Source organism: Talpa europaea (assembly GCF_964194135.1).
Source record: "Talpa europaea genome assembly, chromosome: 1".
NCBI classification, from domain to species: domain Eukaryota; kingdom Metazoa; phylum Chordata; class Mammalia; order Eulipotyphla; family Talpidae; genus Talpa; species Talpa europaea.
This window is the reverse complement of record NC_140073.1, coordinates 109,741,157-109,752,229: the sequence shown is the minus strand read 5'-3', so window position 1 is coordinate 109,752,229 and position 11,073 is coordinate 109,741,157. Positions and strand designations below refer to the sequence as shown.

The window sequence follows — 11,073 nt, the reverse complement described above, 5'->3', positions numbered from 1 at the left end:
TAAAGCTGGATAATAGTCACGAAGCAAAACTATATTAAGAATATACATGCCAATTTAGGGGCGTTATTTTCAAGTAACGTTTACTTAGGTTTTCCCCAGAGTAAGTGGTTCCCAATCCTTTTTATTGTCAGTATTCACCATTAGTTGCTATGACTGGGTCATGTTCTTTGATCCTGCGAAATCTTGCCCAATCTAGGCCGCTAGTGTTCCTTTAAATCACAGGGGGAAACGACTTCGCCCGTAGCCGGTGCCCAAAGCCACACCCACTAAGAGGCCTTAAGAAATCTGGGGCTTTCCTGGCGGTGACTGAGTTGTCAGCCTCCAAGCGGCGCGTCGGAATCCCGCGGCGGGCCCTTGAGTCTTCCCCGAGGGAGACGCATCTCCCTCCTCCGCACGGCCGGTTGGCGGGTCGCGGGCCGGCCAGCTCCGCCGCCAGCCACCGGCCCAGCCCAGGACGTCCAGCCCCTTCTCGGCCCTGCCCGCCCCAGCCTATTTGCATAGAGACGCGCGCAGCGCGGGCGAGCGGGAGGGCGGGCGCGGCTGGGGGGAGGCGCGCGCGCGCTGACAGCTCGGCCCTGCTCGCTCACTCGCTCGTCCCCGGCTTCCGAGCACAGCATGGCGGTCAAGGTGACTCCAACTCTCTGCTGCTGCCTTTATTGCATAGGAGACATTCTGGGGACCCTGCCTGCAGCCCCCTCACCTCTTCCCATTTCTTTCTTTGCCTTGTACTTGGATAGAGCTTCCTAGGGCTCCAGCTCGCGGGAGGGATTGCTGTGCGGGGCTTGCACCCGAGGGAGAGGATGCCCGACTGGGGGAGGGGAAGAGGGATTGTGAGTTTGTGGGGCTGGTGAGGACCACAGGTCAGTGAAGAAAGAGTAATGTCCTGCCTTAGGGGCACGGGATTGTGAGCTTGGAGTTGGAGGGCGTCGGAAAGCGAGCGGAGGAAGTGGCATGTAAAGCCGGGGATGCCTAAGACATCTGTATGTTGCGGTGGGGGAGGGGGTGGGTAATTGGGTAATTTGGGGCCTCCGTGGGGCGGGGGCAATGGTTGGCATTTGTGCTGCAGGTGGAAGGTTGTCGAAAGTATTTGGAAACGTTATAGCAGCTTTCATATTTTAGTCTGGGTGAATAAAGAAGGGCGCGGAGATAATTATATTCAGGACTGCTTTGCTTTGGGAAGAAAGGCTGCTAGGCCATGTGATTAATTTCAGTGTTGTCAACTTTCCTGTTGCTCTATTCTTGTGGGCCTCTTAATTTGAAGGTGGGTGTTTGCCACAGCGTTGCTAGTAGATTTGGAATAAAGAGATTGATCTTCACTCCCTTCTCTTTCCAGTCCAGAGGAACTCTGTCTGGTAGATTTGCTCTATTTTGGGTTATCTCACTGGTCTTTCCATCCTGTCCTTACAGAACTTAATACCTGGACAGGTGTTATCAGTATTAGTGCTTTTGGTTTGTTTTAAGCTAAATGGCTTTATAAATGATAACAGCATCGATTGTTAGCTTCTGAACTCTAATCTATAGAGATAATGTGGGTATAGTGAAGCATTATGAACTCATTAACTGGCTTTTTTTTTTTTTTACAGGTACAGACAACTAGGCGAGGTGATCCTCATGAGTTAAGAAACATATTCCTACAGGTAAATTAGCTTTTGTTGTGCGCTCTTTCACTGGGGGGGAAAGTATTAAGTCTTGTACTTTTCAGGCCTTAACTTTGAGGATCGTTTCATTTTTCCTGTATTCTTATAAATTTGGCTAGACAAATAGATCATACTTATTTTATTAAGGTTTGACAAAATATTCTCTTCAAATTATTGTTTTTTATGTTACTTAAAACATGTGAAAGAACACCAAAAAAGAATTGCCATCTTCCCTTAAGTACAAGGGACTAAGATAAAATTTCAAATGTATTGACTGTCTTTTATAATTAATAAGTATGGTGTAATTTTTTTTTCTTGAAGTTGCATGTTTAGCTTTTGTAGGTGTCAGTAATTCTGTACATAATTTGTTACAGAGGTGAGGATATTGTGGTTATTCTTAATTTGTGTGTCTCTTCCCTACCTCTACTTATTTCTTTCATAACTGTAGGTTTTTGTTGTAAAATGTTACTGTATGTGATTCTTGCAAGGATTGACCTTTTGTTAAATTTTTGGGATCAGTGATTTGGCTGTAGACTTTTAAAAAAAGTTGACTTAGCTTTTTGTTTTGCTTTTTTCCCTTAAACTTCAAAATTTCTTCATGCAGGAAGTTGTGCTTAAGAAGTTGTTGTAAAGGGAGACAAACTAAATGTTTCTCTAAATACTGTTTTTCTCAGAAATTGTCTTTTGTGAACTTTCTATTCTGCAGCTGGGTTTTTATATAGAAACTATGACCTTGGTCAGGTCCCTGCTGGGTATTAGTTTCCTCTGTAAAATGAGAGGTGATCTCCAAGGTTCCTTCCAACTCCAAAAGTCTGATTCTATATTAGGAACAGATTCTAACATATGCTGATGAGCCTGGAATAGATGACATTTTTATCAGAGACATGTGGATTACTTAAATTATTCTTGGGGAGGAGGCTACATAGATGACCATATACATGTGTAGTTCATGAAAAAAAAAAAACAGTGAAAATGTAAGTCCTAAATTTTATAAAATCTGCTAAGTGGAAGCATCATTTCCACAATGAATGTAATTGTGAAAGAAGGGCTCTATTTCTGACTTGAAACCTTTATTCATCACAAGTTTCTTAAAAACAGCCAAAAATATGTCAGTATTAACCACACCATGTGATTAACTCAATTGTTTTATGAGAAGTTCAAGTGATACAGTTAATTTTATTTTCTTGATTAAGTCGGCATGGAAGAAATCAGTAGAGATGAAGCATGACACTGTGGAAAAGAGCACTGACCTGGGAGTCAGGAACACTGGGTTCAATTTCCAATCCTGCCTCAAACTGGTTGTTTTATCCTTAGACTTACTATCTGGCCTTTGTAGACATTATCTTCTGGTGTAGAACTCAGCAGGACATAAAGAGATGGGAATTGAATTACTTCCATCCTTAAAAATCCTATAGAAAAAAATCTGTGAATCTGTGGGAGGGAGTACAATGAGACAACTTGGAATCTGTCTAGCTTTTGACAACTTTTAAATCTTACTCTCTTCTTACATATTATTTTGGTGCCTTTATTTTATGTTTATATTGAAAATTTGTGGAATTCATACTCTCTTTAGCACTAACTACATATAAAATATTACTGATAGATAAGAATTATTGATAGGAAAGAGAGAGATAGAGCATAAATACCTCAGGAATGCATAGAGCAGCTAGAAAGATACAAAAGAGCTAGTTGTAGGGTCTCCCTGGTGGCTCAAGGGGTTAAGTGTCAGCACAAGAAGCTATCCAGCACATGAAGCTATCCACAGCCTCTGGCCAGCAAGAGTTCCATCTCTGGCAAAGGAGCTAACCCACATGGTGCAATAGACCTCTCCTGTCTTATCTGCTGCTCCCCTCAGCAGTGTATTTCAGTCAGTCTGCCTGTTCTGTTCCCCACTCTGTCTCTGGTGAGTCCTCTCACCCACCGCACTCCTGGCCTATACCCCATCTCTTGTATGCATAAGTAAATCTTTAAAAAAAAACACAAAAGAGCTGGTTGAATCAGTTTGAGGACAGTTACCAAGTTATAGGTTACATTTCTTATTCCTGTCTTGAGTACTTCAAACTATAGTTACTTGAAGCTAATAAAGCATTGTTTAGAAACAATTTTGTTATAGATGTAAATGGCTTATTAGAAATAATAGGCAAAAATACATACTAACTACTTATTTCTTTAGCACTTAACATATTTATCCAACAAACATTTACTGAGGACTTTTTGCTGTGTGTTGTGTGTGTACTTCTGTTCAGTTTAATCGTAGATAACAAGTTGGATAATCTCAGGGAAGAATGAGCCAAGATTGAATGGTAGTGACTGTCTGTTCTCTGAGATCCATTTGATCTATGTTTGAGAGAGTCAAGAATAGTGAAGGCAAATGCATCGCCACTAGTAGGGAAATCATGTTGACTTGCCTGTATTGAAAGGCCATGTAATAATGACAATGGCTAACATTTATTGGTCATTCTTTAGTGTGCTGGAACATCAATGTAGTGCTTTAAGGGTATTATATTAATTTTTATTACCTTAGGAGAATCTTTGTTTAATAGATGAATTTAAATGACTTGGTTAATGTTGCTTACTTCATAAGTAGTAGAGGCTGAATTCATCAAACTACAGAACCCATACTCTTAACTTTCACACCAAATACCGCTTATAGGATCTTGAAATGGTAAAATTTGAAAGCTAGAGGTATGTGAAAGTCTACTGGCAGCCATGTTTGTTAAGAAGTTAAAGGATAAGAATATGGTTACTTAGGTGATTAAAAACAGAAAGTACCTTTGCACTGTAACTACCTAGGACATTTGTCCAAGGAGTTTGGATTTGAAACAGTAGGGAGGCACTGTGGGTTTCTGAGTGGACAAATTGAAAGTGGGGAATTCTGCCAGCTCTTTGTGTATGTTGGATAAAGTGTAGAGAGGTTGAAAGTAGGGAAGGCGATGAGCTAAGAGGCTATTGAAATAATATATGTGGGAGATAATGACCTGGAGTGGCTAATGACTGGGGAAATGGACGGGAAGAACAGTATCAGGGATTTTGTAAGGGATGAATCTGTTAGATTTGGTATTAAATATAGAGGAAAGGAAGTAGTAAATACAGCATTTTGGATAGATGTTAGTTGATAAGCACCTATTTGGGGAGTTGGGGGGGCTAAGTTAAATAAATTTGACTTTCTAAGTTAAAGTCAAGTTCAGATAGAGACAAATTTGTACAGGTGGTAGGCAAATCCTTATGATTGGGGGATTACATACAAACTAGACAGCACAGAGAATAGGGATTGATTTATTAATGATATCTACTATTGAAAAAGGAAGGAAGAGGAGAACTAAGGGGAGTGTTTCTATAGAAGTTTAGAGTTTCACAAGGATATAGCTAAAGACAAAATATATAGATTATTCTGTTATTAGTATGATTTGGTTTTGATAGAATTTTGGGGTTCCTTGAGTTCAGGACTGTTTTAGCTATTTAAGCACCACAGAGAAGATTTAATTTTGAATTTTAGAATGCAGTTGATAACTCTTCTTGTAAACTTTAGATCCATGGCATTAATTGTCTAAATTCACAAATAGTAACTTGTTTTGTAAATAGAAAGATATTCTAATTTGAAAATACTGGTATGTGCATATTTAATGACATTTATGTATGCATGTTCCTAAGAAAGACTTTGTAAGAGTCTTTTTTGTTTTGATTGTAAGGAAATAGATTTATTTTTTCTGTGCTCATTGTTTCTCACATTTTGATGAGCTTTATTTTCTATTAGTTAAAAAAAAAACAACACTATTCACTAGGATTCTGCCTTTTCATACCCCTTTCCCTCCAATTTATAAAATTGGCACGCAACAAATGAATTCTTATGTATTAGACGGTGCTATCACTTTACAATGAGTTGTCAAACTAGGATTTTATTTTACTATCCTTCAACTGTTATTTATTTATTTATTTATTTATTTATTTATTTATTTTTACTTCTCTCAGTCCCACACTGTCATTGACCCAATTTTGCTCCATCAGGATTACACAAATACTGAAACGATTGAGTTAGGCTTATTGCAGGTAATTTATAGGGGGTTCCAGTAAACTATTAGGTGAGAAAAGACTTGGGTAGGGGAAAGAATTAGTGAGAAATAAAAACAAAGACTCAATGCGTATGTATCGTGCCACCCTGGTGGCGCAGAAGTTAAAGTCTCAGCTCTATGAAGCTATTGCCAGCCACTGTGTCATGAGTTCGGTTTCCACCAGGGAGATACCCACATGCTGCCCGCTTCTACCCTCAGCAGTGTATTTCAGTAGATCCTTCTGTTCTGTTCCCCACTCTGTCTCTGGTGAATCCTTTCACAGCCCCCCTATGCCCCCACCTGCTTGCACCTTTGGCCTAACCTCAATTCTTATATGCATAAATAAATAAATCTTTTTTTAAAAAGTGCATATATTAAATGTTAAACAATTTAATATTGTTCAGTTGAATAATTGAATAATTACTAAGTTTAAAATTGCATAATTTAAATTGAATAATTAAAAAAATAATAATTTATCAATTCAGAACCTAAAATTTTAAGAGAACGTCATAGAATAAATTGGATTGCATGAGCTCAGAATGGGACACACAGAAGGTGATCTGTAGTTTCTTAGCTGCTCTGGTTAAGAATTTTCACCACGTCTTTAGAATCTTCAGTTTATACAGTATTTGCCATAAACTATATAGAGTTTTCTGGAAAAAAGTATGAGGAATTAAGGACATATTAGTACCACAGTGAGATTTGAATCCTTATATCCACTGGAAGGATTGAAAGATTTAAAAAGATAAGAAAATTGCTGTTATTAAATATCATGTTGTGTTCAACTACCAAGCAGTACATTTTTTTTTTTTAATAGAGGCATGTTTTATTTATTTATTTGTTTGCTTGTTTGTTTTGTTTATACATGCACTGGGTACAGTCAGAAGCGTGGAAGGGTGAGAGAATTCACCAGAGCCAGAGCAGGGAGCAGAGCAGGCAGAAGGACCGAAGTACACTGCTGAGGGGAGCAGCGGGCGGCAGGAGAGGTCTGCGCGCCATGTGGGACCCTCCTCGGGTGGCCGGGGAGCAGCCGGGGATCGAACCGGCGCCGCAGAGGCTGCGGGCAGCTTCGCAACCCAGCGCTCAACCCCAAGCAGTACATTTTTAATTGTGTACCATGTACCAGATCAGGCATTGTACTAGATTGTCTTTATTAGAGATGAGTTCAGTGAGGGATGAGAGTAGTTTCTTTTTTATTATTTTTTAAAAGGCTTATTTATTTATGCATGCAAGATCTGGGGTTTAAATCAGAAGTGTGGGAGTGGTGAGAGTGTCCACCAGAGAGAGTGGGGAGCAGAACCGGCAGGTCTACTGAAACACACTGCTGAGGGGAGCAGTGGGTGAGGCAGGAGAGGTCTGCTGCACCATGTGGGTTGCCAATGTGGGTTGCTGCTTGTTGTCTTTAACTCCTGAGCCACCAGGAGGTCCCCTGGGGTATAGTTTAGTGAAAGCAGGACTTCACATTCTGGATAGGGGTGAGACTGATATAATAAGGCCTACACATTAAAAAAAACAAAAAGAAAAACCTTAGATTATAACAACTTCAATAAGGAAATAAACAGAATGATGGAAAAGGGCATCATTTTTCAAGAGGGTGGTCAGTGAAGGCCTCTGAGGAGGTGATTTCAGAGCTGAAAACTAAAAGGTGGGTAGAGAGAATTCCAAATAGACAGTTCGTAGATTTATTTATTTATTTTAAATTTACACTATATTTTTTTTTTATTAAAGATTTATTTATTTATACAAGCACTGAGTACAGTCAGAAGTGTGGGAGGGTGAGAGAATTCACCAGAGCCAGAGCTGGGAGCAGAGCAGGCAGAAGGACAGCGCGCCATGTGGGACCCTTCTCCGGAGGCCGGGGAGCAGCCAGGGATCGAACCCGTGTTGCAGAGGCTGCGGGCAGCTTCTCAACCCAGAGCTCAACCACTGCGCCACCGGGGAGGTCCGACAGTTTGTAGATTTAAAAGCCTAGGTGTTCATGAGAGCTGGGCATGTTATGTTCTACAAATAGAAAGGAGGCCAGAGTGCCTGAAGTGTCAGTGAGTGATGATAAATGGTGAATGGCCAGTAAGAAATAAGACTAAAGGAACTATATCAAGTAGGGCCTAGTTTATAGGCCATGGAGAAGTTTGGTTTTTGTTTTTTTTTTTTTTTTGCTTTTTTTTTTTTGCTTTCATCGTGAAAATTACTGAAAATCTTTCGATTTGGAAGTGGAATGATTCAATCTATTTTAAATAGATCATATTGAAATAGATTATATTGAAATGTAAACTGTATACATTTCTATGCTTTTTCATGGATGACTGCTTTGATAGTACATCACTTTTTCCAATTTAATTTCTTCCTCTCCAAAACATTTTTTTTTTTAAAGATTTGTTTATTTATTTATACAAGCACTGGGTACAGTCAGAAGCGCGAGAGTGAGAGAATTCACCAGAGCCAGAGTGGGGAGCAGAGCAGGCAGAAGGACCGAAGTACACTGCTGAGGGGAGCAGCGGGCAGCAGGAGAGGTCTGCGCGCCATGTGGGACCCTCCTCTGGCAGCCGGGGAGCAGTAGGGATCGAACCGGCGCTGCAGAGGCTGTGGGCAGCTTCACAACCTAGTGCTCAACCGCTGCGCCACCGGGGAGGCCCTCCAAAATATTCTTATAACATCTTGAGCTGAGTCTCAGTTAAATCCTTTTCATCCACCAAGCTGCAGAGTGTCATTGGAGCCTTCATGAACTTTGTAGTCAAACCTGGATTTGAATCCTCATTTGATCCCTCTTTGTAGGTGTCCACTTACTTTTGGAGCCTGTTTCTAATAATATAGGGTAGGGATGTTATAAAGGTTAAATGATACAATGTATAAATGGTGCATGACACGTGGAGAACTGATAAAAACTTAGTGCCTTGTCTCCATTCCATCTCTTCTAAGATGAGGTGAGCATTTTTCTTTCCTGAATAGGATCTGAGTTGCTTGTCTTCCTCAGGTAACTTTACAGGACCTATAAAGTGACTAAAATGTTAATATGTGTTTAGTGTTATGTACATGTAGTCAATTACTCTCATTCTTGAGACATGTCTAAAGATCCCTATATTCAGAAATACCATGATAAGGTAATTTCTCTCAAGTCTCTAGGTTCTGAGAAAGGGGACTAGCAATGACCTAATACTGAGAGACTGTGAAAGGTATGTGCAGATTTTTCTTTTGATGCTTCAACTGCTCATTCTGGATCAGAGAAGAAAAAACTGTTCCAGTGATAGACTCTCAAATACCAAGATAAAGACCTCTGGTGGAGACTTGTAATTCACTTTTTATGTGTGTAACTTTGTTCTTTAATCATCATCTCCCTGTTCTGTCCAGTTCTCTGTTATTTAGTAATGCTGAAATTTCTGAAGCATCTGTCATTGAAACCAGTTACTGGACTTCTAGATTTGTGCTAATGCTTATTTACTGAGTCTCTGTTATGTGTCAGGCACTATTTTATACACCTTATTGTATTTAATCCACAGAACAACTCTATAAGTATGATTAGTATTCCAATTTTACAGATAGGAAACTGAGCCCCAGAAAGAGTAAGCAACTTGCGTAAGGGTGTATAGTAACTGGAGGATGCTTTAATTTTTTATTTTATTTAATTTATTTTTTTTTTGTGGGACCCTTGCCGGTGGCCGGGGATTGAACTGGCGAGGCAACCCAGCGCTCAACTGCTGCGCCACCAGGGGAGGCCCAGGATGCTTTTATTTTAATGCATTTGCCTTTTCTGAGTAATATTATTAGAGATACAAATATGGTAATACATATAAAATCACCTTGTAATTTTCTGTACCCTTTTATAAAACCTTTGCTATAGAAAATTTCAAACATACATACATTTAGAGACAATAGTACATATAATGTACTTTTTGAAGTACTTCCCAGACATCATATCACTGCGTCCATAGATACTTCAGTATGTATCTCTAAAAGATAAGAACACTGAGAAGTCAACCAAACAAACCACAGTATGATTATAACACCTAAAAATATTCCTTGATAGCATGGATTTCCATTCAGTGTTGCAGTTTTCCTGATTGAGATTTTTAAGTTGCTTTATTAAAATCAGGATCAAAGCCAGGCTATACTTCATTTTTGGTTGATCTGTCTCTCAAATCTTTTAATATTTTCCACTTCCTGCCAGGATTAAGATCCTTCTTTCTTTATGGCAAAAATCTTGGTATTTAATCAAGGCTTACTAACATGAAAGCATTCTCTCCCCCTGGGAAATGCACCTTGATTGTCTAAGACATGATTTGTTTGGACTTATGGATATGCTCCTTGTATGTTCCCATGGTTACTACTTACATGAAGATATTGAAGTATTTAAGAACAATGCAAATTAATTTTTCAACCCTCTTGGCTCTAAGAAACATTTTAGTTGCAGTTGTTGAGTTCCCTGGATCATTATTTTATTTCCAAGGTTTTGGCAATTTTGGGGGGAAACTTGGGTAGATATGGTTCATTTTAGTAGCTTCAGCTGATTTCAGTGACTCCTACTCTGTTAGGAATAGCATTGCTTAGCAGCTGACAGGATTTGCTATAACGAACAGAAAAACTAAGAATATTAAAGTAAACAGAAAAGTAAGCACATAGTATTTCATGGAAGCAATATTAGTTAGAAAGACAGATTTCTGGAGAATTTTCTTTACAAAATCAAATAGACAGTTTCATTTCTAGTGTATGTGAAATATGAAACTGAAAATGCTAAATATTTAAAACTGTCTTTTCCTAATGCATGAGTAGTTGATTTTAGTATCAGAAGAATTTTGCATCACTAATTTAAATATCTGTTTTTAAAAATTAATATGGCTCAATAGAATTTTTAAAATTATTGTGTCTTTATGTGTTTACCATTATTATTTCTCATTAAAATATTGCTTTTGATAGATGAAGTTCATATTATACTGTTGTGACAGGGTTTGTGTGTCAGATCTTTTGTAGTCTCAGTTCACTATGCACAGTGCTTGTGTAGTGAAAGGGCATGCGTTCCTGACTAAATTTGGTTTCTATTAGGAGTAATAGCAGTAGTAGTGAAGGACAGCAAGAGAATTAACTTCTCATGTTCAGCTTTTACCTTGGTACATGTCCTCCTCTTCTATTGTTCATGTAATTCATTTTTCTATAAAGGAAATACTCAGTGTGATATCTTAGTTACCAAACTTTGTGACATTGTCATTTGAGTTACTGAAATTGAAATGATGTTAAGATCTGAAAATGTCAGTTCTTTTCAGTTAGAACAAAGTCATGGAGGAACAGTTTGTTTTGACTCATATTACAGCCACATGTGGGAAAAGCAGAGGGGAAGCTGCCTAGACCAGTTAGGGCCGCTCTCTTGGTAAAACCAAGAATAGAAGTTAACTCCAAGG

General features: G+C 39.0%; 1 protein-coding gene across 1 annotated transcript in view; it reads left to right on the top strand.

The window, feature by feature from the left end:
• Positions 1-615: 615 nt before the first annotated feature.
• The window catches only part of SLC25A12 (solute carrier family 25 member 12), a gene marked incomplete at both ends in the record, with an annotated part of 67,103 nt that continues 56,645 nt past the window's right edge, over positions 616-11,073 (top strand). The window contains 2 exons of the mRNA XM_084258382.1: positions 616-627; positions 1,584-1,637. Coding sequence (XP_084114508.1) covers positions 616-627; positions 1,584-1,637 — 66 coding nt within the window. The remainder of the gene's footprint in view (positions 628-1,583; positions 1,638-11,073) is intronic.